Here is a 26,923-nt window from a genome sequence, read left to right on the forward strand (position 1 = left end):
TCCTGGTTTGCATTCAACCCCAGTCTGCAGCTCCAGGAAGACCATTGTTCTGAGCAGTATTTTAAATTCAATTTTGGGTGCTACTGATCACTTCAAGATTTTGTGCTGTTTTTTGTTCCCTAAGGCTACATCCACACTAGACCGGATAATTTTGAAAAACAATAGGCGTCCACACCAGGCATTTTTTTAAAATACCTCCGTCTACATTAGAACGAATATTTTGGGCAAATCTCCCCCTAATGGGCATGCGCAGGATACACAGAAAACAAGTGAAGAGGAAACAGTATACTTGGTGCACGTTTGTGCAGTTACAGACTAGAAAAACTTAAAAGGAAATTGCCACACAAAAGACTTGGTGCGTGTTTGTCCAGTTACAGACTAGAAAAACTTAAAAGGAAATTGCCAAACGAAAGACTTGGTGAACATTTAGTCATAGTCAAAGTCATAGTCATACTTTATTGATCCCGAGGGAAATTGGGTTTCGCTACAGTTGCACCAACCAAAAATAGAGTATAAATATAGCAATATAAAACCATAAATAATTAAATAATAATATGTAAATTATGCCAGGAAATAAGTCCAGGACCAGCCTATTGGCTCAGGGTGTCTGACCCTCCAAGGGAGGAGTTGTAAAGTTTGATGGCCACAGGCAGGAATGACTTCCTATGATGCTCAGTGTTGCATCTCGGTGGAATGAGTTTGTTCAGAAACATTTCCTACAACCATAGTCTCTTCACCAATGAAAGGGATGACAGCTACAACTAAATGCAATAAGGCTTGTTACTGGGCAAAAGTGAAATATGCTGTTATCTCATTTGTTTGCCTTTACTTTTGCCATGTCTCTGTATTATTTTGCTGTATTTAACATGTGCAATAAAACAAGTTACTGGGCAAAAGTGACAATTGCATCTATTGAATGTTTGCACAAGCAATACATTAATAAAGCACCTTGTTAAATGTATAAAACATGTCTGCATCAGTGTTATCTTGTATTTCCATACAATGTTACATTAGACGGTTACACATCTATTGTCAGATATTGTCGTTGTGGTGTTGGAGGTTGCGTTCAAGAAAACAATGAAATGTCGCGCTGCCGTCACCATCTGTTCCGGCACGTCATGACAGCGGTTTTAAAAATAGCTGGTTACCCCGTACACACTACACCAGATATTAGGCATTTTCAGATTTATTCACTCTAGAGAGCATTTCTGAAAAACTCTGTTTTTGGGGGAGGAAAACGCCGTTTCAGTGAGGATGGAGGGTCAGAACGAAGAGAAAAAGCTTCGGTTACAGATTTTTCCGGTCTAATGTGGATGTAGCCTAACGTGCGTCTTGCCATAGCAGCTGCAAAGCTAACGCTTCATTACTTCAATCTGCAGGCCACCCCTCGTATTCGTATCCTGTCTAGTGGGAGGTACCTTCAGATTAATAATGCGGAGCTTGGCGATGCAGCTGGATACATCTGCGTCGCGAGCAACGTTGCAGGGAAAATGACAAGAGAGTTCACTGTAGCAGTGAACGGTGAGTATATGCATTCAAATCTTTCCCAGCTTCCTACAATACAGCAATTATCAGCACAATTTGTAATCATGGAAGAGGTAGATAGAATTATGAAATTCGACTGCGATTGTAAAAGATTCATTGGAAAGACAATAAGAGTACTGGCTTGAGATTTAGCTTAACAAGAAATTGAACCTATTGCATCATCAGAATCCAAAAGTCATTTCTTAAGGTTGGCAGTGCTAAAGCAATATTTTGAGAAATTCCAAATGGTCTGCACCAAGTTTTATGTATGTTCTTTCTCATGATGCCGAGAGAACGCCTACCATAACTGCAAAGCTGACACCCATTTGGCATAATTTTCTGAATGGTAAAATCAAATAATTTATGTGTATAAAGAGTTAAAATGAATTTTAAAGGTGCAGGAACTCTGTTTTATACAAAACGTATGATAAATAAAAGGCACTTTAAAAAAAAGGATTTTAATTGTTTACAAATGTGCCTTTAAACATGCTGAACTGGTGCTGATACTCTGTTGCTTTTAACATGCAGTTGCTCCGACCATCGAAGGTCCGCAGATGGTGACTGCCCACGTGAACCAACCAGTACTGCTCAAATGTGTTGTGAATGGGTTACCAGTTCCCCAAGTTACCTGGAGAAAGGACGGTGCCATTCTTTCAGCAAGCAACCTGAGGTCGGGAACCATTGCTTATGTAGCATTTGTTCTTTTTTATGTGATGGGGATGGTTTCCAGGGAAATGCTGAGCAAATATTTTTTATAGTTTCAGACACTTTTTTTGCTTCCTTGTATAGCTCTGTTAAATAATAAGGCACTTCAGGAATCATTTGCAGCTTTTCCCTGTCAGTCAGTCCTTGGTAGGCATGCTTTTATACCTTGTGGCCTCTGCTCCCGGCCTATCTGGAAGGCACTGGTCAAACAGAGTGCAGTTCTGTTTCCTGTCTCACTCTAAAGAAAGGATTATTAAGAGCCAAACTAATCCAAACCACAAAGAGACTGAATTATTAATCCTGTGAGGATTACAGTCAATAACACCAGAACATAAGGAATAGGAGCAGGAGTAAGCCATCTGGCCCGTCAAGCCTGTTCTGCCATTGAATAAGATCGTGGCTGATCTGGCAAATGGACTCATCTTCACCTACCTGCCTTTTCCCCATAACCCTTAATTCACCTACTATGCAAAAATCTATCCCACCTTTTCTTTTAACATCAGACAAATGCTTGATACACATGCCATTCCCTTCCCCAGTATGTAAACAGAAGCTTTAGGCTTCCCTTAATGTATCAGCCTCTCCCAGGACCCCTGACAGTGTGTCCCAGGCACTTCCCACTCTCTTTGTATCACAGCAGTCTATTTAGTGTGACCACAATCCTTATTCCTTGTAGCTACTTTGTATGATCTATTGGATTGCAAAGTTACTGGAGAAAGAAGTGTCAATTGCATTGGTGTGGGTGTGGAATTGTTCCTAGTTTCCACTGCCCACAACAATGTTGGTTAGACCCAGAGAGAGTATGTATTAACTAACAGTTACCTTTACTGATTTAGTTAGGAGCTAAATTCAGTTTTGTTAAAAGCAAGAATGCACTTCATACAATGTTAAATGTCTGTGTGCATGCCCACTAGGTTTCTCTAACACTCCTTGAGAATAAAAAGGCTAATGTCCAGGAAGTGAAGTTCACGTTACCCAGACATCCCTCAGTCCCTGCAACTTCGACATACAAAATGCTTTATTCTTATCCCCTTTTCTTATCAGTTTGATTTTGATTTCATTGTTTCTGATTTATCTAGCTAGTTTATGTCAACCCTTCATTGGATCTGACCCAAGGCTACTTTAGCTCATTAATCTTCCACCAAAGGAGAATTTGTGCCTTATGTCACCTTTTTCTCTCCCAGAGCCAGACCCATTCAAATCAGTTCTGGCCGCCTCAAGCCAGTTGCTGAGCTCAGGTTACTTTAGTGCACAGATAGCTCTTTTCAGCTCTACTCACCTGGCCAACAGAATTACACGAAGGCCAGGCCGTATACGGTGACATAATTACTCCCTGAAAGACTGTGACCAAACTAATTAGCTTTTAGTAACAACTGTGATATCAAGCTTTTTTCCAGATTTGTAACAATACAATTTAACTTGTCAAATTCTTAATCCACTATGATGGGATTTGAGCCTGGCCCTTCCGAAATGATAGCTGAGACTTTTGGATTACCATTTGGGAGGCACGACCATGTTCCTGCCATCCACAGCCCATTGCCTCTACTTAAATGCTCACATCGTGTTGAAAACCACCTGCTTAAATCTATATCCTGCTAGTCTTTTGTACATCTAGCTGGACAGCAGTTGTTAACCAAAGACCTTATGTGGGATTGTAAACTCTGCAAAATGTTAAACCAGAAAATGCACAGTTGCTGCTGCAATCTACAAGTAACTAATTGGTCCTGAAGCACAGGTACTAATGAAAAGACAAAAGAGAAGCCCTATTTAGATGCACTTCCTGTTTCTTTTTTTTAAACCAGGTATTCCTTCTCAGAGGATGGTTCATTGCATATTGGCTCAGCTCAAGTAACAGATACAGGCCGTTATCTATGTATGGCAACCAATGCAGCAGGAACAGCTCGTAAGAGAATTGATGTACAGATCTATGGTAAATGCATTTCAAATCATTGGCATAAATTGCTGATAGCATCTTGGATCCTATCTGATTTGCTGTTAAAGGTCTTGAACCTATGCACAGGGAGGTTTCACTTTCAAAATAGAAGGCTGCTTCTTTTAAAAACGCAAACAACAGGAATTCTGCAGATGCTGGAAATTCAAGCAACACACATCAAAGTTGCTGGTGAACGCAGCAGGCCAGGCAGCATCTCTAGGAAGAGGTACAGTTGACGTTTCAGGCCGAGACCCTTCGTCAGGACTAACTGAAGGAAGAGTGAGTAAGGGATTTGAAAGTTGGAGGGGGAGGGGCAGATCCAAAATGATAGGAGAAGACAGGAGGGGGAGGGATGGAGCCAAGAGCTGGACAGGTGATTGGCAAAAGGGATATGAGAGGATCATGGGACAGGAGGTCTGGGAAGAAAGACAAGGTGGGAGGGGAACCCAGAGGATGGGCAAAGGGTATATTCAGAGGGACAGAGGGAGAAAAGGGAGAGTGCGAGAAAGAATGTGTGTATATAAATAAATAACAGATGGGGTACGAGGGGGAGGTGGGCATTAGCGGAAGTTAGAGAAGTCGATGTTCATGCCATCAGGTTGGAGGCTACCCAGACGGAATATAAGGTGTTGTTCCTCCAACCTGAGTGTGGCTTCATCTTTACAGTAGAGGAGGCCGTGGATAGACATGTCAGAATGGGAATGGGATGTGGAATTAAAATGTGTGGCCGCTCTGTCCGCCAGAGAAAGCAGGATCTCCCAGTGGCCACACATTTTAATTCCATATCCCATTCCCATTCTGACATGTCTATCCACGGCCTCCTCTACTGTAAAGATGAAGCCACACTCAGGTTGGAGGAACAACACCTTATATTCCGTCTGGGTAGCCTCCAACCTGATGGCATGAACATCGACTTCTCTAACCCGCTAATGCCCCACCTCCCCCTCGTACCCCATCTGTTATTTATTTATATACACACATTCTTTCTCGCACTCTCCCTTTTCTCCCTCTGTCCCTCTGAATATACCCCTTGCCCATCCTCTGGGTTCCCCCCTCCTTGTCTTTCTTCCCGGACCTCCTGTCCCATGATCCTCTCGTATCCCTTTTGTCAATCACCTGTCCAGCTCTTGGCTCTATCCCTCCCCCTCCTGTCTTCTCCTATCATTTTGGATCTCCCCCTCCCCCTCCAACTTTCAAATCCCTTACTCACTCTTCCTTCAGTTAGTCCTGACGAAGGGTCTCGGCCTGAAACGTTGACTGTACCTCTTCCTAGAGATGCCGCCTGGCCGGCTGCGTTCACAGGCTGCTTCTTTTGAAGTCACATCAGCTATAAGTGTCTTCAGTTAAGTTATTTTATTAGAGTTACAGCTTGGAACAAGTCCTAATGGACCTTTGAGCTGCACCAGCCAACAACCCACCGATTTAATCGTAGGCTGATCACGGGACAATTTGCAATGCCTGATTAGCTTACTAACCGGTAAATCTTTTGATTGTGGGAGGAAACTGGAGCACCCTGGGAAAAACCCATGCACACATAGGAAGGAACGTACAAACTCACTTACAGAGGACGCCGGAACTGCGCTCTGAACTCCAACGCCCCGAGCTGCTGTGCGAACCACTAAACCACTGTGACACCCCATTGTAAAATCAGTTGATAATGTGAGGCAGAATCCCATGCAATGCACATTTTATTTTATCTTTGTCTGCTTTTAGATTAACATAGAAATGCTAAAAATAGGAGCAGGAATAGAGCATTTGTCCCCCAGCACTGCTCTGTCATCTCAATACCACATTTCTGCTCTCACAGGGAAGATCAACTTCTGTATTTTGTACTAGAACAGGCTGAGGAATCTCAGGAGACCTGCTACTTTCCAAATAATTGTAAACAATTAAAAACATTGGGAAGAATTTTTCACATGAGCAAATAAACTTTACTTCTTGAATAGAATGAGTTTCCTAAGCCCCTTAATTGCAATACCACCCTTATCATGTGTATTTCTTTGTTAAATTTGATTTTTGTTCATCAGGCACTTCAGACCCATTTACGAATGATGCTTCATTTTCTGGCACATAGTTTACACTGTTCCTATAAAAGGTCACTAAGATGAAAGGTTATCATTTTTCTCTCTCCACAAATGTTACTTGAGCTGAATCGTCTATTTTCAGTTTGGATGTGCACCACATAATGTGTCTCCAGCTAATTACCTTCTCTTACTTTCAATGCACCAACCACCACTGCTCAAAAGAAGCAGAAGATATGGTATTTAATATGTCCTGCTCACTTCCAGTACAGGATGTACTGTCTATGTTAAATTGCTATCGCATTTCTTATCAGTAATGTTTCGTTATTAGAACTAAGCAACCTTTACAGATTGTTATCTATCTGTGCAAATGAGCCACACAGTTCCATTGAAGCATTCATTGTATTATTAAACAGCTCCGTTTGTCCAAGTCAGTTTTCCATGATTTCTTCCAGTTCCTCCATCCATTGCTCCTGGCCTCAACAATATCACCATTCTAGTCAATGTGCAGACCACTCTGGCTTGCGAAGCTTCTGGTATCCCAAAGCCAACAGTCAGCTGGAAGAAAAATGGACGCCTACTCAGCACTGATCAGAATCAGAATATGTACAGGTGATTATACCTCGTGGTCCTGAAAATAATGATTTATAATTTATAAAATCATGGAATCATAAGAAACAGTCACAGGCCCTTCAGCTCACTACACCCATCCAACCACCTATCTATAATCCAGCATTTCATCTAGAACTTACAGTGCCTTGCTGTTTCAATGCTCATCGAAGTACTTTATGAATGTGTGAGAGCACCTGCCTTACCCATCCACTCAGGTAGTGCGTTTCATATTCCAGCATCCTGGGTGAAAAGATTCTTCCAAAGATCCCTTGAAAATGTTGTTGTCTGGTTTCAGATAATCCTGCTGTGGTGAAATCCTGCTTCCTATCTACAGTATGTCCCCCATTCCTTTCATATCTCTTTTCATCCTCCTCTGCTCCAGGAGAAACAAACTCAGCCAATCCAGTCTCTTTTCAGAAGCTTCAAAGTGTCTCAAAGAACTCAGCAACTTCTCAGAAAGGCAATGACGATAAATTTGCCCTTGTTTGATTGACTGTTTTTTATTATTTTCACATCGGTCCTTACACTCGTAAGACAAAATAATCATTTGCTGAACTGAATCTGAATCAGAATCAGGTTTAATATCACTGGCATATGTTGTGAAATTTGTTGTTTTGCAGCAATTGAAATACATAATTTATTTTTATATGTCCTTATCATAATTTATAATTTTTATTACTAACTAGTGCAAAAAGAGATGGAAAAATTGAAGTAGTGTTCATGAGTTCATTGTCCATTCAGAAGTCGGATGGTGGGTGGTAAGAAACTGTTCCTGAAACTGGAAGTTTATACTAAAGAAGAGGTGACAGGTAATAAGTGAAGCCAGGTGAGGGCGAAGGTAGGTGTTGGGGCGGGGGGGGGGGTAATAAAGTGAGAAGCTGAAGAAGGAGGAATCTGATAGAGTAGAGTGGACCATGGGAGAAACAGGAGGAGGAGAAACACCATAGGCAGGTAATAGGCATATGAGGAGAGGAGAAGGGGTAAGAGGGAACCAGAATGGTGATTCAGTGTTACTGTCTTCAGGTTGGAGGATACCCTTGAACATCCTGACAGAATAATCATCAATTTCTCCAGTGAATGGTACTTTATTCCCTTCCCCCTTCATTCATTCTCTATTGTTGCTCCCCTCTTACCTCTTCTCTTCTTGTCACCTGCCCATCACCTCCGTCCAGTACCCCTCCTCCTTCCCTTTTCCCCATGGTCACTCTCCTCTCCTATCCTCCTCCTTCAGCCCTTTACCTTTTCCACCTATCACCGACCAGCTTTTCATTTCATCCTCCCCTCCGCCATTCGTCTACCTTCCCTCTCACCTGGCTTTACCTATCACCTGCCAGCTTGTACTCCTTCCCCTCTCCCCACCTTCTTATTCTGGGTTCCTTCCCCTTCCTTTCCAGTCCTGATGAAGAGTCTCAGCCTGAAATGTTGTTTGTTTATTCCTCTCCATAGATGCTGCCTGACCTGCTGAGTTCCTCCAACATGTTGTATGTGTTACCCTTGATTTCCAGCAGCTGAAGACTCTTTTGTGTTTACTCTGTGAAAAATTCTGTCCTTTTGTTAATGCAGTAAGAAAAAAATGCTATATTACTTCATTATATAAAAAATGCTATATGATATCACAGCGGTGCTCAGTCAGACCAGACTGGATAGCTTGTTTAGTAAGGCTTTATGGGCAGAACTGAAGAATAAGAAAGGTATGACCACATTAATAGGATTGTATATAGACCACCCAACAGTTCATGGGATTTAATGGAACAAATGTGTAGAGAGATGGCAGACTGTTGCAAGAAGCCTTATGTGATAGTAGGTGATTTGAGCTTTCCACATACTGACTGGGAATGGAATACTGTAAAAGAACTGGATGGGAAAAAGTTTGTCAAATGTGTTCAGGTAAGTTTCTTTAATCAGTACATAGAGAAAGAAAAGCAGATATAAATAAGATTAAAAGGGCGCAGAGAAAATTTACAAGTATGTTGCCAGGACTTGAGGACCTGAGTTATAGGAAAGGTTGAATAGGTTAGAACATTACTCCTAGAATGTAGAAGATTTAGGGGAGATTTGATGGAGGTATACAAAATTATGAGGAGTACAGGAAAGGTAAATAAAGCAGGCTTTTTCCACAGAGGTTGGATGAGACTACAACTAGGCCTAGGCTACCCATCTTTCCTGATTGAAGGAGGATTCAGTTAGGCAGTGGACCAAAACAATGTGATAAAAGAAAACATTTATCATGAGTTAACTATTTTAATATCTTTGCATTAGACTGCTTTCCTCTGGTTCACTTGTAATCATCTCACCCACTGTGGAAGACACGGCACGTTATGAGTGCAAAGTCTCGAACCATGCTGGAGAAGATCAAAAAGCCATCCAGCTTACTGTACAAGGTGGGTATTATCAAGTTAAGTTGCAGCTGATTTTTCACTTTGAGAGCATGATACTTACAGCTTCATCCTGTTTAATGCATGCTTTTGTGCTTTATTTTAACACAGCTGACAACCTATTTACTTTTAATAACTAGAGTAGTTGCGGGTTAATTGCAACACATCAGGATTAGAACATTTTGGCACAGTTAAGCCGCTGCCATAATTGGTCGAAGTCTCATGGAAACAGTTAAAATGGTATAAAAGGACAAACTGAGTAGTAAATTATGTATTAAATTAAATAATGGAACAAATTAGAACACTACCAATAGTACTACAGTATAAAACTGTGTATTAGTGCCTAATAGTAATCAATAGAAGAATTCATCCCTAATGCACAATGAGCAAAATCATTACGGACACCAAGTGCAGATAATGGATTGACTTCATACAATGTTACCAATGACTGCATTCTCCAAATACTCACTTTAATTGTAACATTCAGCATGACTGTTGATGCCTTCAAATTTTTTATAGTTCCTAACTTGTTGAAGTAGTGAAATCATTTAATTTTCACTCCTGGACGATTCTGGTATCTCCAAGCCTGAATGTTTGAAAGGACAGTGAGAAAAACAGTTCTGAATTGTCTTGCTGCTTATTCCTCGTCAACTGTCACTGACAAAAAAAATCACTTTTTTAATGCACAATACACACATTACTGATGCCATTAAACAACTGATCACTCTAAGTGCAGTGTAGCATCTAACAGCCACAGAAGAGCACGTGACTGGTGCTAGTTAGAACTTATACGGCAACAGTCTCCAGTGGCAAAGTGTCCCAAATAAATGAAAGGAATCCCTGCAATTTTCTCAATTAGTTTTTGTCCTTTAAGAGTTGTCCCAAATAAGTGACTGCTCCAATTAGCCAATGGCCAATTAAGTGGAATCCACTGTATTACCCATAGTAATATTAATGGAACCACAATTTATTAAAGTAAGTTAGTCAATTCTTTACTCTGAAAAAAATATATTGTGAGTTTTGATATCAATCCAGATGTACATGAAGGGGGAATGGCCACTCTCCACTTCCCTTCACAAATACTGCTGAATTTATATTCCTCTGTACACTCATGTATCAGGTCACATCACCTGTTGCATAAAATATGCAGAGTCCCATTGATACAAATAACCTCTCAGTATGGAATTCCATCTGTTGCTATTGGAATCATTTACCTCAGTTAATAACTTGCTGCGATTTAATGTTTATTGCTATACTTAGAAAAATGGTTGGTTAATTAGACCATAAAACCAAAAGATAGAGCTGCAGAATCGAAGCGGCTCTGCTATTTCATCATGGCTGTTCCAATTTTCCTCTCAGCCCCAATCTCCTGCCTTCTCCCTGTATCCCTTCATGCCCTGACCAATCAAGGATCTATCAACTTCTGCCTTAAATATACATAAAGACTTGGCCTCCACCTCTGCCTGTGGCAAATAATTCCACAGATTCAACACTCTCTGGCTAAGGAAATTCCTCCTCATCTCCGTTATAAAAGGACACCCCTCTATTTTAAGGGTGCGGACCTAGACTCTCCCACCATAGGAAACATCCTCACCACATCCACTCAATCAAAGCCTTTCACTATTCCAAAAATGCTGGTGAACGCAGCAGGCCAGGCAGCATCCATAGGAAGAGGTACAGTCGACATTTTGGGCGAGACCCTTCGTCAGGACTAACAAATTTCCTCATGTTTGCCTTTCACTATTCAATAGGTTTCAATGAGGTTACCCCTCGTTCTTCTGAATTTTAGTGAATACAGGCCCAGAGCCATCAAACACTCTTCATATGACAAGACATTCAATCATGAAATCATTTTCATGAACCTCCTTTGAACCCTCTCCAGTTTCAGCACATCCTTTCTAAGATAAGAAGCCCAGACCTGCTCACAATACTCCAAGCGAGGCCTCACCAGTGCTTTATAAAGTTGCAACATTATATCCTGTCTTTTATATTCTAGTCCTCTTGAAATGAATGCTAACATTGCATTTGCCTTTCTCACCACAGACTCAATGTGCAAATTAACCTCTAGGGAAGCATGCACAAGGACTCCCAAGTCCCTTTGGACCTCAGTATTTTGAATTTTCACTTCATTTAGAAAATAGTCAAACCTTTCTTTTCTCCTACCAAGGTGCATGACCATACACTTCCCGACAGTGTATTCCATCCGACATTTCTTTGCCCATTCTCCTAATCTGTCTAAGTCCTTTTGTAGAAAAATAAGTACATTCCCCTCCACCTCTCTTCATATTGTCTGCAACTTTTACAACAAAGCCATCAATTCCGTTATCCGAATCACTGCCATACAACATAAAAAGAATTGGTCCCAACATATACCCCTGTGGAACACCAGTATTCACCAGCAGCCAGCCAGAAAGGGCTCCCTTTATTCCTTCTCTTTGCCTCCTGCCAATCAGGCACTGCTTTATCCATGCAAGAAACTTCCTTGTAATGCCTCATATATGGCACCTTATCAAAGGCCTTCTGAAAATCCAAGTACGTTACATCAACTGATTCTCCTTTGTCTATCCTGCTTGTTATTTCTTCAAAGAATTCCAACAAATTTGTCAGGCAAGATTTTCCCTTAAGGAAATCATGCTGACTATGGCCTAATTTATCATGTGCCTCCAAGTACCCTGAGACCTCATCCTTAATAATCGACTCCAATATCTTCCCAACCATTGAGGTCAGACTAACTGGCCCATTGTTTCCTTTCTTCTGACTTTCTCCCTTCTTGAAAAGTGGAGTGACATTTGCAATTTTCCTGTCTTCTGGAACCATTGCAGAATCTAATGATTCTTGAAAGATCATTACCGATGTCTCCATGATCTCTTCAGCCACCTCTTTCACAACTCTGGGGTGTACACCATCTGGTCCAGGTGACTTATCTACCTCCAAATCTTTCAATTTCCCAAGAACCTTCTCTCTAATTATGGTAACTTCACACACATGCCCGCTGACTCCTGGAACTTCCACCATACTGCTAATGTTTTTCACAGTGAAAACTGATGAAAAATACTTATTCAGTTTGTCCACCATTTCATTGTCCCTCATTACTACCTCTCCAGCACCTTTCTTCAGCAGTCCAATATCCACTCTCGCTTCTCTTTTACACTTTATGTATCTGAAGAAACTTTTGGTATCCTCTTTAATATTATTGGCTAGCTTACTTCTGTATTTCATCTTTGCCATCTTAATACTTTTCTAGTTGCCTTCTGTTGATTTTAAAAGCTTCACAATCGTCTAACTCTCCACTAGTTTTTGTGCTATTATATGCCCTCTCTTTGGCTTTTATGTTGGCTTTGACATCTCCTGCTAACCACAGTTGTGTCATCTTTGCTTTGGATTACGTCTTCCTCTTTGGGATGTATATATCTTGTGCTTTCCAAATTCCTTCCAGAATTCCAGCTATTGCTGCTCTGTCATCGTCCCTGCCCATGTTATTTTCCAATTAATTTTGGCCAATTCCTCTCTCATGCCTCTGTAAATCCCTTTATTCCACTCTAATACTGATACATCTGACTTTAGCTTCTCCTTCTCAGGTTTCAGGGTGAATTCGATCATATTATGATCACTTGCTCTAAGGATTCTTTTACCTTAAGCTCCCTAATCAGTTCCGGTTCATTGCACAACACCCAATCCAAAATAACTGATCTCTAGTGGGCTCAACCATGAGCTGCTCTAAAAAGCCATCTCGTAGGCATTCTAGAAATTGCCTCTCCTGTAATCCAACACCAACCTGATTTTCCCAATCTACCTGCATATTAAAGTACATGACCATTGTAACATTGTCCTTTTGGCATGTATTTTCTATCTCCCATTGTAACTTGTAGGCCATATCCTTACTACTGTTTGGAGGTTTGTATACAACTCCTACCAGGGTCTTTTCACCCTTGCAGTTCCTTAGCTTTGACCGCAATGATTCAACACCTTCTGGCCTTATGTCACCTGTTTCTTATGATTTGATCTCATATTTTACCATAGGGTAACGCCATACCCTCTGCCTTCCTGCCTATTCTTTTGATACAATGTATACCCTTGGATATTAAGCTCCCAGCTATAATCTTTCAGCCACCTACAACATCATACCTGCCAATTTGGAACTGTGCTGCAGGTTCATCTACCTTATTCCATAATCTGCACATATTGAAATACACCTTCAGTCCTGTATTCAACCTTTTCAATTTTGTCCGCCTTTTACATTGCGACATATTCTGTTGACTACAATGTTGCCCTATCAACAGCCTCCCCTCACTACACATTGCCTCTGTTTGTAAACCAGCTAGCTCATCATCAGCACTATTATCGGCCTTTCATATGATACTTATTGCATTGAAATATAGGCAGCTCAGGACACTGGTCACACCATGCTCAACCTTTTGATTCCTAACTCTACCTGAGGTCTTGCCAATATCTACCTCCACAACCTCTTCATTAACTGTTCTGGCGCTGTGGTTCCCATCCCCCTGCAACTCTAGTTTAAACCCCACCGTGCAGCATTAACAAACCTTCCCGCTAGAATATTGACCCCCTCCAGTTCAGGTGCAAGCCGCCCTTTCTGTACAGGTCCCACCTTCCTGGAACAATCCAAATATCTTATGCCTTCCCTCCTACACCAACTCCTTAGCTATGTATTAAACTGTATTAGTTGGTTTAAAATGTGGATGGGAATAAAAAGACATCTGTAACTGTGTGTGTATGTGTCTTTGATTGTGTTAGTTCATGTGCATTTTTCAGGTTAAGATCATCTCCATTCCAACTCATGGGTAACTGCCACACTCATGTTCAAGTAAAAACTGAAAAATTAGTGTTGAGTGGTTTTTGTTTGGAAGTTGGGTTCATTAATATCAAAGCTACTTATTTTTCCTACCAATAAAATGCCTCTTGACAAGAGTGCCAGTTGTTCTTCTTGTGTTTGATTGATTCAGCTCAAGTAGAACTATTGGCCCTAAGGATCATCAGAGTCTCTTTTCCACCCATCTGAGATATTTATCAGGAGTGCTGTTTACTCAGGGCCCTTGCCACTGTCCATGATCCTTCCCATCCATTCAACAATCTCTTTGATCCTCTACTATCAGACAGGAGGTATGATAGCATTAAGACAAGGACTTTTAGAATGAAGAAACAGCTGCTTCCCCTGGGCTGAGAGGACTGCTGAACTCCCAGCCACCACCCAGATCTTATCACATATGAGGCGGCAGAAGTATTATACTGTTTGTTTTTTAACTTGTGTAGTAAATGCACCTTATTATTTCTTAATTTAATGTTGGCAATATTACTTTGTATTGCATGTGTGAATTATATGTACTGTATTGTGCACCTTGGTCCGGAGGAGCATTGGTTCGCTTGGCAGTATACATGTGTACAGTTGAATGTCAATAAACTGAACTTGAACTTTCTGTTTAGTTCCTCCTTCAATTGCTGATGAGGCGACTGATTTGTTGGTAACACGGTTGACACCAGCTGTTATTACTTGCACTGCCTCTGGTGTCCCAGAACCAAGGATTCACTGGACCAAAGATGGGGTCAGGCTGCCAGCACAAGGAGAAGGCTATCTCATTCTCTCCACAGGTAATAGTGTGAACAGATTCCTTGAAGTTCTGGAAATTATGGAGGGGTACAATACCTGAAAGATAGAGAAAAGTAAGCTTCTATATATAAGAACTGATAATCTGCCAGAATAAAAATAAGAATCCATTCTTTGTTTGCCAAGAAGCTGCAATGTTGTACCTGCTGCTTGATGGTAGTAATGAGAAGAGGGCATGTCCTGGATGTGAGGGTCTTTCTGCCTTTTTGAGGCACTGCCTCTTGAAGATGTCTTCATGGTGGGGAGGCTCGTGCCGGTGACAGAGCTGGTTGAGTCTACAAACTTCTGAAGCCTCTTATCATTCTGTGCATTGGCGCCTCCATACCAGGGGATGATGCAACCAGTCAGAGTGCTGTCCACAGTACATCTGTTCAAATTTGCCTTTGGTGACATACCACATCTTCTCAAACTCCTAATGAAGTGTAGCTGCTGGCGTGCCTTCATTGTGATTACATGAACATGGTGGGCCCAGGGTAGATCCTCTGCAATGCTGATATCCAGAAACTTGAAGCTGTTCATCCTTTCCACCACTGACCTTTCAGTGAGGATTGGTGCAGCTCCCCTGACTTCCCCTGTTTGAAGTCTACAATCAGTTTTTGCTGACAATGAATTCAAGGTTAATATTGCGATACCACTGGGAATGAGCTATCAGCCAATATTAAGCATAAAGTTTATACATGGAGAATATATTGATTGGCTACATCATAACCTAGTATGGAAACACCAAGGCTTTTGAATGGAAGATCATATAAATTGAGCATGCGGAATACTAAGGACATTAAGGATATTTTCCTATATAAAGACACACCGCAGAGATTAAGTCAGCCTGCAAGTAAAAATATATTTTCATTGACTTTAAATTTTAAGGAAGATTTTATCCATTTTAATTATTTTGTTACTTTTCTGATTACTTTAACATGTAGGCACCTTTTGGCTTGTGACAGATCTTTATTATTGTACAACAAGTAAACTATAAATATATTATTATTGTACAGTTAGCTTTTCTTTCACCACAACTTCTTGTTAATTCAGGAACAATTGAGATCAGTGCTGCCCAGCTCAATCACACAGGAAGATACACATGTATTGCAAAGAATGCTGCTGGCTCTGCACGTAGGCAAGTCAATCTCCGTGTGCAAGGTAGGTAGTTATATTTACACAATTTTATTTCCATGATCAGGAATTAAAACACCATTCATTGTGAAGTAAATTACTTTTGTTTTCATCACTATTCCTTCCCAATATCACAGTCATGCCAATTTACTCAATCATTCAAGGGACTATTTAATCAGTTGTATAAGAATCTCCAGTCACCGGGAGTTTATTGCATTGCTTTTCTTTGTTGGATTGCATAATTTTGAAATCAAACATATTGTAAGCATATAGCTCTTCAAGAAAGAACAACTATTTGCAACTCCAGTTGGTTTTAGACTGAGCTAATAGTCACATTTCAGAACACTCTCTACTTTTACTTACTCTTAGGACTCTTAACTTTGGCCTTAGTTTTATCTACTATTGAAAAGTAGGTTTAACTTGTTCAACCAAATTCTGGCCATCATACCTCCTCCCAGTCTGGAAGCGAGATTGTCAGAGATACTCTCACCCAGGTTCTTACTCATACAGTCTCAATCAGCGCTTATGTTTCATGGCTTTCAATAGGTACAAGTTGAAATTTCAAATCCTCATCCTAGCCTTCAAATCTGTATGTGATATCACTCCTGGCCTTTTTTTCAGTAACCTCTAGCTTTACAAACCTTGTAGATATTTGTGCTCCTCCAAATCTGATCTCCAGATCAAACCCACCATTGGCAGCTTTACTCTGAGCTGCCAACACTTTGGAATTCTCTGTGAAACTGCTCCCCTATCCATCTTTCCTCCTTTTAAGATTCTCCTTGAGAGGTGATCTTAATGAAACACACAAGACTCCTGCTGACATGAAAGGATAAATATCAAAATGTTGTCACAATTGAGGAACTCAAACAATGGGACATAGTTAGAAGATTAGTCGTTGGTCATTTAAAAACTGAGGTGTGGAGGAATTTGTTCTTGCAGAGCATGAAGAACCTCTGGAATTCTCTACCCTGGAGGTTTGAAGAGGCTAGATCTTTTAGGATATGTAAAAGAGAAGTAGATAAAATTTTGAACAGTCAGGGAAGAGAGGCTGATGGGGAACTGACACAAAGGAGACATGTGAGTACAGGGCAGGCCTGAGGGGCCAAAACACCTCTGCATACTGCTGTATTCTTATGTTCTGAAGTTTTATATCCATCTTATTTCCCTGTCCAGTTGCTTCACTCCAATGGCTTTCGATTTCTTTACACTTCCCAGTACCATTTCATTTATTTTATATTTCTTTGTTGCATTTAGACTAATTACGTTTTTCTGCACAGTTGACTAGATAATTTTTTCTCCTTCCTCAGTCAAAAGTTTTCCCTCTCCTATGAAGCACACAGCTGAACTCCCCCCTCTGATCCCAGCTCTCATCCGTGCCGGATCTTTACCATCCCCTCCGACCTTCAACTGTCTGAGGCAGAACGCTCTGTCCTCAGTAAGGGCCTCACTTTTGTCCCCCTTCGCCCACACCTCAGCGAGTTCCGTGTTCGCCATGATGCGGAACTCTTCTTCTGCCGTCTCCGTCTCCAAGCCTACTTCTTGGCAAGGACTCTTCCACCCCCACCGATGATCCCTTCTCCCGCCTTCAACCCTCCTCCTCTTCATGGACACCCCTACTCTGGTCTTCTGCCTGCCCTGGATCTCTTTATTGCTAACTGCGAACGGGACATCAACCGTCTCGACTTCACCACACCTTGTTCCAATTCCAACCTCACTCCTTCCGAACACTCTGCTCTCCACTCCCTCCGCACTAATCCTAACCTTATTATTAAACCCGCCGATAAAGGGGGTGCTGTTGTAGTCTGGCGCACTGACCTCTACCTTGCCGAGACACAGCGACAACTCACAGATACCTCCTCTTATTTGCCCCTCGATCGTGACCCCACTAAGGAGCACTAGGCCATTGTCTCCCACACCATCGCCGACTTTATCCGCCCAGGGGATCTCCCACCCTCTGCTACCAACCTTATAGTTCCCACACCTCGCACTTCCTGTTTCTACCTCCCACCCAAGATCCACAAACCTGCCTGTCCTGGCAGACCTATTGTCTCAGCTTGCTCCTGCCCCACCAAACTCGTTTCTGCATACCTCGACACGGTTTTATCCCCCCTTGTTCAATCCCTTCCTACCTATGTTTGTGACACTTCTCACACTCTTAAACTTTTCGATGATTTTAAGTTCCCTGGCCCCCACCGCTTTATTTTCATCATAGATGTCCAGTCCTTATATACTTCCATCCCCCATCAGGAAGGTCTCAAACCTCTCCGCTTCTTTTTGGATTCCAGACCTAATCAGTTCCCCTCTACCACCACTCTGCTCCATCTAGTGGAATTAGTCCTTACTCTTAATAATTTCTCCTTTGGCTCCTCCCACTTCCTCCAAACTAAAGGTGTAGCTATGGGCACCCGCATGGGTCTGAGCTATGCCTGCCTTTTTGTTGGCTTTGTGGAACAATCTATGTTCCATGCCTATTCTGGTATCTGTCCCCCACTTTTCCTTCGCTACATCGACGACTGCATTGGCGCTGCTTCCTGCACGCATGCAGAGCTCGTTGACTTTATTAACTTTGCCTCCAACTTTCACCCTGCCCTCAAGTTTACCTGGTCCATTTCCGACACCTCCCTCCCCTTTCTAGATCTTTCTGTCTCTATCTCTGGAGACAGCTTATCTACTGATGTCTGCTATAAGCCTACTGACTCTCACAGCTTTCTGGACTATGCCTCTTCTCACCCTATCTCTTGCAAAAATGCCATCCCCTTCTCGCAATTCCTCCGTCTCCGCCGCATCTGTTCTCAGGATCAGGCTTTTCATTCCAGGACGAGGGAGATGTCCTCCTTTTTTAAAGAAAGGGGCTTCCCTTCCTCCACCATCAATTCTGCCCTCAAACGCATCTCCCCCATTTCACACACATCTGCTCTCACTCCATCCTCCCGCCACCCCACTAGGAATAGGGTTCCCCTGGTCCTCACCTACCACCCCACCAGCCTCCAGGTCCAACATATTATTCTCCGTAACTTCCGCCACCTCCAACGAGATCCCACCACTAAGCACATCTTTCCCTCCCCATCGATTGGGGAGCTTTCCACAGATTGCTCCCTACGCGACTCCTTTGTCCATTCGTCCCCCCCATCCCTCCCCATCGATCTCCCTCCTGGCACTTATCCTTGTAAGCAGAATAAGTGCTACACATGCCCTTACACTTCCTCCCTTACCACCATTCAGGGCCCCAGACAATCCTTCCAGGTGAGGCGACACTTCACCTGTGAGTCGGCTGGGGTGATATACTGCATCCGGTGCTCCCGATGTGGCCTTCTATATATTGGCGAGACCCGACGTAGACTGGGAGATAGTTTTGCTGAACACCTACGGTCTGTCCACCAGAGAAAGCAGGATCTCCCAGTGGCCACACAATTTAATTCCACATCCCATTCCCATTCTGACATGTCTATCCACGGCCTCCTCTACTGTAAAGATGAAGCCACACTCAGGTTGGAGGAACAACACCTTATATTCCATCTGGGTAGCCTTCAACCTGATGCCATGAACATTGACTTCTCTAACTTCAGCTAATGCCCCACCTCTCCCTCCTACCCCATCCATTATTTATATACACACACGTTCTTTCTCTCACTCTCCTTTTTCTCCTTCTGTCCCTCTGACTATACCCCTTGCCCATCCTCTGGGATCCCCCCCCCCACTTTTCCTTCTCCCTGGGCCTCCTGTCCCATGATCCTCTCATATCCCTTTTGCCAATCACCTGTCCAGCTCTTGGCTCCATCCCTCCCCCTCCTGTCTTCTCCTATCATTTTGGATCTCCCCCTCCCCCTCCCACTTTCAAATCTCTTACTCACTCTTCCTTCAGTTAGTCCTGACGAAGGGTCTCGGCCTGAAACATCGATTGTACCTCTTCCTAGAGATGCTGCCTAGCCTGCTGCGTTCACCAGCAACTTTGATGTGTGTAGCTAAACTTTGGGTCAGCTACAGATTTCTCGATCGTGCCCCCTGCATATACCTCTCCCCACAATAAAAGTCAAGAGACTAGTTTTGAGACCTGTAGAACCCACTGGTAACAATCCTCCGGTCACAAAAGCACAACTCAACCACTATCCTAAGCAGAGTTTGAATCCAATTTCCCATGAATCCTATGCATTTCAACTTTTTTGCCCACTCTGCCATGCTGACCTTAGTCAAAAACTTCACTGAAATCCGTTTGACCTACTACAGTCATTCCTCTCATCAACTCTACTTCTTACTTTCTGAAAAAAAATCAGTCAAGTTGGTCTTTATTCTCTGGAGCACAGGTGAATGAGGGGAAATCATATTGAGGTATACAAAATTATGGGGGTTATAGGAAGGGTAAATGTTTGCAGGTTAAGTAGAACTGGAATTAGAAAGCATAGGTTTAGGGTGAAAAGTGAAATGTATAAGGGAAATATGATGGGGAGCTTCTTCACTCAGAGGATTGTGTGAGGATGGAACAAGCTGTCAGCATAAGTGATAGATGTGAGGTTAATTGTAATATTTAAGAGAAGTTTGGGTAGGTACATGGACGAGAGGGTTATGGAGGGATATGATCCAGTTGCAGATAGAGGAAACTAGGCAGAAGACCAGGCTGGCATGGAGTAGATTCAAGTACGTTTATTATCAAGGAACGTAAAAATTATACAACCTTGAGATTTGCTTGCTCACAGGTAGCCACAGAGCAAGAAACACAAAAACATAGAAACATAGAAACATAGAAACATAGAAAATAGGTGCAGGAGTAGGCCATTCGGCCCTTCGAGCCTGCACCGCCATTTATTATGATCATGGCTGATCATCCAACTCAGAACCCAGCCTTCCCTCCATACCCCCTGACCCCTGTAGCCACAAGGGCCATATCTAACTTCCTTTTAAACATAGCTAATGAACTGGCCTCAACAGTTTGCTGTGGCAGAGAATTCCACAGATTCACCACTCTCTGTGTGAAGAAGTTTTTCCTAACCTCGGTCCTAAAAGGCTTCCCCTCTATCCTCAAACTGTGACCCCTCGTTCTAGACCTCCCCAACATCGGGAACAATCTTCCCGCATCTAGCCTGTCCAATCCCTTTAGGATCTTATACGTTTCAATCAGATCCCCCCTCAATCTTCTAAATTCCAACGAGTACAAGCCCAGTTCATCCAGTCTTTCTTCATATGAAAGACCTGCCATCCCAGGAATCAATCTGTTGAACCTTCTTTGTACTCCCTCTATGGCAAAGATGTCTTTCCTCAGATTAGGGGACCAAAACTGCACACAATACTCCAGGTGTGGTCTCACCAAGGCCTTGTACAACTGCAGTAGTACCTCCCTGCTCCTGTACTCGAATCCTCTCGCTATAAATGCCAGCATACCATTCGCCTTTTTCACCGCCTGCTGTACCTGCATGCCCACTTTCAATGACTGGTGTATAATGACACACAGGTCTCGTTGCACCTCCCCTTTTCCTAATCGGCCACCATTCAGATAATAATCTGTTTTCCTATTTTTGCCACCAAAGTGGATAACTTCACATTTATCCACATTAAATTGCATCTGCCATGAGTTTGCCCACTCACCCAACCTATCCAAGTCACCCTGCATCCTCTTAGCATCCTCCTCACTGCTAACACTGCCACCCAGCTTTGTGTCATCCGCAAACTTGGAGATGCTGCATTTAATTCCCTCGTCCAAGTCATTAATATATATTGTAAACAACTGGGGTCCCAGCACTGAGCCTTGCGGTACCCCACTAGTCACCGCCTGCCATTCTGAAAAGGTCCCGTTTATTCCCACTCTTTGCTTCCTGTCTGCTAACCAATTCTCCACCCACACCAATACCTTACCCCCAATACCGTGTGCTTTAAGTTTGCACACTAATCTCCTGTGTGGGACCTTGTCAAAAGCCTTTTGAAAATCCAAATATACCACATCCACTGGTTCTCCCCTATCCACTCTACTAGTTACATCCTCAAAAAATTCTATGAGATTCGTCAGACATGATTTTCCTTTCACAAATCCATGCTGACTTTGTCCGATCATTTCACCGCTTTCCAAATGTGCTGTTATCACATCCTTGATAACTGACTCCAGCAGTTTCCCCACCACCGACGTTAGGCTAACCGGCCTATAATTCCCCGGTTTCTCTCTCCCTCCTTTTTTAAAAAGTGGGGTTACATTAGCCACCCTCCAATCCTCAGGAACTAGTCCAGAATCTAACGAGTTTTGAAAAATTATCACTAATGCATCCACTATTTCTTGGGCCACTTCCTTAAGCACTCTGGGATGCAGACCATCTGGCCCTGGGGATTTATCTGCCTTCAATCCCTTCAATTTACCTAACACCACTTCCCTACTAACATGTATTTCGCTCAGTTCCTCCATCTCACTGGACCCTCTGTCCCTTACTATTTCTGGAAGATTATTTATGTCCTCCTTAGTGAAGACAGAACCAAAGTAATTATTCAATTGGTCTGCCATGTCCTTGCTCCCCATAATCAATTCACCTGTTTCTGTTTGCAGGGGACCTACATTTGTCTTTATCAGTTTTTTCCTTTTTACATATCTATAAAAGCTTTTACAGTCCGTTTTTATGTTCTCTGCCAGTTTTCTCTCATAATCTTTTTTCCCCTTCCTAATTAAGCCCTTTGTCCTCCTCTGCTGAACTCTGAATTTCTCCCAGTCCTCAGGTGAGCCACTTTCTCTGGCTAATTTGTATGCTACTTCTTTGGAATTGATACTATCCCTAATTTCTCTTGTCAGCCACGGGTGCACTACCTTCCTTGATTTATTCTTTTGCCAAACTGGGATGAACAATTGTTGTAGTTCATCCATGCAACCTTTAAATGCCTGCCATTGCATATCCACCATCAATCCTTGAAGTGTCATTTGCCAGTCTATCTTAGCTAATTCACGTCTCATACCTTCAAAGTTACCCCTCTTTAAGTTCAGAACCTTTGTTTCTGAATTAACTACATCACTCTCCATGTTAATGAAGAATTCCACCATATTATGGTCACTCTTACCCAAGGGGCCTCTCACAACAAGATCGCTAATTAACCCTTCCTCATTGCTCAAAACCCAGTCCAGAATAGCCTGCTCTCTAGTCGGTTCCTCGACATGTTGGTTCAAAAAACCATCCCGCATACATTCCAAGAAATCCTCTTCCTCAGCACCTTTACCAATTTGGTTCACCCAGTCTACATGTAGATTGAAGTCACCCATTATAACTGCTGTTCCTTTATTGCACACATTTCTAATTTCCTGTTTAATACCATCTCCGACCTCACTACTACTGTTAGGTGGCCTGTACACAACTCCCACCAGCGTCTTCTGCCCCTTAGTGTTACGCAGCTCTACCCATATCGATTCCACATCTTCCCGGCTTATGTCCTTCCTTTCTATTGCGTTAATCTCTTTTTTAACCAGCAACGCCACCCCACCTCCCCTTCCTTCATGTCTATTCCTCCTGAATATTGAATATCCCTGAACGTTGAGCTCCCATCCCTGGTCACCCTGGAGCCATGTCTCTGTGATCCCAACTATATCATAATCATTAATAACAATCTGCACTTTCAATTCATCCACCTTATTACGAATGCTCCTTGCATTGACACATAAAGCCTTCAGGCGCTCTTTTACAACTCTCTTAGCCCTTTTTAATGCTTGCCCTGGATTTGTCGGCCTGCCACTTTTACTTTTCCCCTTTGTACTTTTTGCTTCTACACTCACTTTACACCCCTCTGTCTCTCTGCACTGGTTCCCATCCCTCTGTTGTGATCTAACCTCCTCACACCTAGCCGCTTTAATTTGATTCCCACCCCCCAACCATTCTAGTTTAAAGAATCCAATTAAAAAAAAAAGTAAAAACAAAAATAAAGGACCACAACACTCAATGCGCAAGAGACAAAGAAATACGAGCCATGCAAACAATTGAGGCAAACAACAGCATTCTGAACCAAGAATGAGTCCTCAGATCCACAGCCCAGAGCAGCTCCAAAGCCTCACTTATCAGCTCATCATATTAGCGATGAAATGGAAGAAAAGCCTGCATCTGAGCAGTGGCAGTCTGTGACTTTGGTCAGACATGACCTTCCCTGAACAAAATAACGTAGCCTGTCCTCAATTAATCTATTTTTTCCTAAATTAATGTTTACTGTTGTGCAGAATACATTCTGATAATTAAACAAGCAGATTGAATCAAATTTCTTAGTTTATCCCTTCCCCTACAGTTTCTTCTCTTCTTTGTTTTAGCTGATTGAGATGTATTTCATTCAAAACTAGAAGCTTATCCACTTTTCCCGATGCTAATCCCAGTAATACTTTCTCTTTTTAAGGCATTATCTGTCCAATATTTCACACTCTTTCTCCTTATCTACAGCATTGGTATTATCCATATCTTTTGTAAAGACAGCTGCTAAGTATTAGTTAATGATTATAAGATCAGAGAAACACACAGCACAGAAACTGACTCTTTCAGTCACAACACTTGTACTGGTCATGGTGGCCATCTGTATTAGGCCTGTAACCCCTTATATCTGTCCTATCTAAGTACCTGTCCGAACACCTTACTGAACTTACCTTTTTGATTGCTAACAAGCCATGCATGTTAAGTTCTTATCTTTTACACACTTACAGAGTCTTTTTTTTACCTATTTTATTTTTACAGGCCTTCCCCTTATCCTTATAGTCTCTGGGCTTTCTGCTGCATTAAATTGGAATTAGGTTCTTGGTATCTGCACAAATATTCCTTTCACCCTACAAGATTTGTTCACTAAAACTAAATCTGGAATTGACACCCAGCTACTTTGTTGAATGTGCAAAAGAAATTGTCATAAATGCAATTCTGGAAATCTGTGTCCTCTATCATTTACACTGGTTATATCTCCGTTAATATTGGAATGACTGAATTCACCCACATATTGCTACTGTAGTGTACCAGATTTGTACTTCTATTTTCCCAATACACTCTCAACAGTCTATTTCCCTTATTTTGATTCTTTAGTTCAACCCATCTTATTTTATTTAATGATCCTTGTAAAATATTATTCCATCTGACAGATTGTTTCTTGAATTAATATGGCTGCTGTCTCATTTCTTACTCCTCTGTGTCACATGAGAACCCTGTAGCCAGGAATTTTAAGCTTCCAGCCCCTTAAGTTTGTAAATCCCACACCAACAGGTTCAATGACAACTCCTCTTCAACCATTTTGTTGTTGAGCCAACTGGTAAAACCTTTTCACTACAGTTTAGCAACACTTTGACCATTTTGCATTAAAATCGGCTTTGTTTTGTTTTATTCTGATTGTGTTTTATTGTGTATAATTTATGCTTACTCTATGTTTTTCTTGTGAATGATGCTTATATATGCCATGTGCCTGTAATGCTGTGCAGAGTAAGTTTTTCTCTTCACCTGTGCATACATGTGCTTGTGTATTGGACAATAAACTTGACTTTGTAATTACTGGGCGACTTTGTAATTAGTGAGCCAAAGGGTCTGTATGACTTTATAAAGTACTCAACATAATATGCAAAATTCATAAAACGTTTTGGGCATTCGACAGCACTTAAAGTCTTGCTCAGAAGGACCGCAAGCTTGTTTGAATCCACACTTCCTTTCCAAGCCATTGATCCATGACATCAGTGCCCTCATTAATGGCCACCAGAGTGTACGGCAGGCTTTATCATTTCCGTGGCATTTCAATGATAACCTCATGGCTATGCTATCATAATCTGATTTTGAAATGCACCAGGATAGCCTTGGCATTCCATTTACCTTGAGGGAGAACATAAACTATGGTTCTATACAAATTGACAGCAATTTCCAAAACTCTGAATCACAAACTTGATTGACTTGATCTGCAATTAGAACAAATATAGTTTGGAGTGGAAAGTACTGAGAAGCACTAGAACAGACTTGTGCTCTTTATCTTGGCTTTGAAGTTTAAACATTGAAAATGAGTGACCTTACTTTTTGATTGGTTGCAAGTTTTATGGTTCTTTATCAATGTGATTCAATTTTACATCTAGAACCTCCTGTGATTCAACCTCAGCCCAGCACTCTGGAGGTGATTCTGAATAATCCTATTACTCTTCCATGTGAGGCAACTGGAAACCCAAACCCCACAATTACATGGCAGAAAGAAGGCATTAGTATTGACACCACAGGTAAAGTAGTCATCATCATTTCTTAATTCCAAATAAAACTTTGAAGTTTACTAAATTCTGAAAGTAGTAAGGCTATTGAAATCATCAGGCAAATAATTCACTTCATTTCTATATCCTTACTTTGAACTACCATGAATTAGTAACATTTCTTCATAAAAATTGAATGGACATCTACTATCCTTCACAAAATGCGGGACGAACTCAGCAGGCCAGGCAGCATCTATGGAAAAGAGTGGACGGTTGATGTTTTGAGCTGAGACCTTTCATCAGGCTGAAGAGTCTCTGCCCAAAATGTCGACTGTTTACTCTTTTCCATAGATGCTGCCTGGCTTTAAGAGTTCCTCCAGCATTTTGTGTGTGTTGCATGGATTTCCGGCATCTGCAGATTTTCTCTTGTTTGAATTATTATCATTGCTTAGCATGATTTCATCCAGTGGTTCTTAAGGTAATATTTTGTCTTTGCAGTAGGAGCTTACACTGTCCTACTCAATGGAGGTCTTCAGATTGCACGAGCTGCAGTGAAAGACACTGGGACGTACATGTGTGTTGCACAGAACCCATCTGGCACAGCGCTGGGAAAGATTAGGCTGAGAGTGCAGGGTAAGTTGCTCTGTAAATTCTGAACTCTTAACATTGAGCCAAATGACAGGTAATCTTGTCATTCACTTTAATAATTTTTGTAACACACTATAAGACAGTAATCTTTTCTCAGCTGCTCACGTTTGCAACAGGCCAGTAATTGAATTACCACCAGTTGTGAAGAAGGCCTGAGTCACAATTTCTAGCAGAAGACCAGGATTCATTATTCCATTGTGAAATACCTTTTACTGAGAAATAAAAGTTGTCTTTGGC

The 26,923-nt window shown here is 41.9% G+C and overlaps 1 protein-coding gene across 4 annotated transcripts in view; it reads left to right on the plus strand.

The window, feature by feature from the left end:
* hmcn1 (hemicentin 1) overlaps positions 1 to 26,923 on the plus strand; it is a 551,025-nt gene that overhangs the window by 445,737 nt on the left and 78,365 nt on the right. For 2 of the 4 annotated variants that reach the window (XM_063064023.1, XM_063064025.1), the window contains exons 72-80: positions 1,380 to 1,521; positions 2,053 to 2,194; positions 4,032 to 4,159; positions 6,639 to 6,795; positions 9,055 to 9,176; positions 14,613 to 14,777; positions 15,826 to 15,933; positions 25,934 to 26,071; positions 26,537 to 26,671. In XM_063064023.1, the coding sequence (XP_062920093.1) occupies positions 1,380 to 1,521; positions 2,053 to 2,194; positions 4,032 to 4,159; positions 6,639 to 6,795; positions 9,055 to 9,176; positions 14,613 to 14,777; positions 15,826 to 15,933; positions 25,934 to 26,071; positions 26,537 to 26,671 (1,237 nt within the window). The remainder of the gene's footprint in view (positions 1 to 1,379; positions 1,522 to 2,052; positions 2,195 to 4,031; positions 4,160 to 6,638; positions 6,796 to 9,054; positions 9,177 to 14,612; positions 14,778 to 15,825; positions 15,934 to 25,933; positions 26,072 to 26,536; positions 26,672 to 26,923) is intronic. The other 2 variants (XM_063064024.1, XM_063064026.1) reach the window with 1 other exon arrangement.

The sequence above is a fragment of the Mobula hypostoma genome, chromosome 12 (genome assembly GCF_963921235.1).
Source record: "Mobula hypostoma chromosome 12, sMobHyp1.1, whole genome shotgun sequence".
NCBI lineage: Eukaryota > Metazoa > Chordata > Chondrichthyes > Myliobatiformes > Myliobatidae > Mobula > Mobula hypostoma.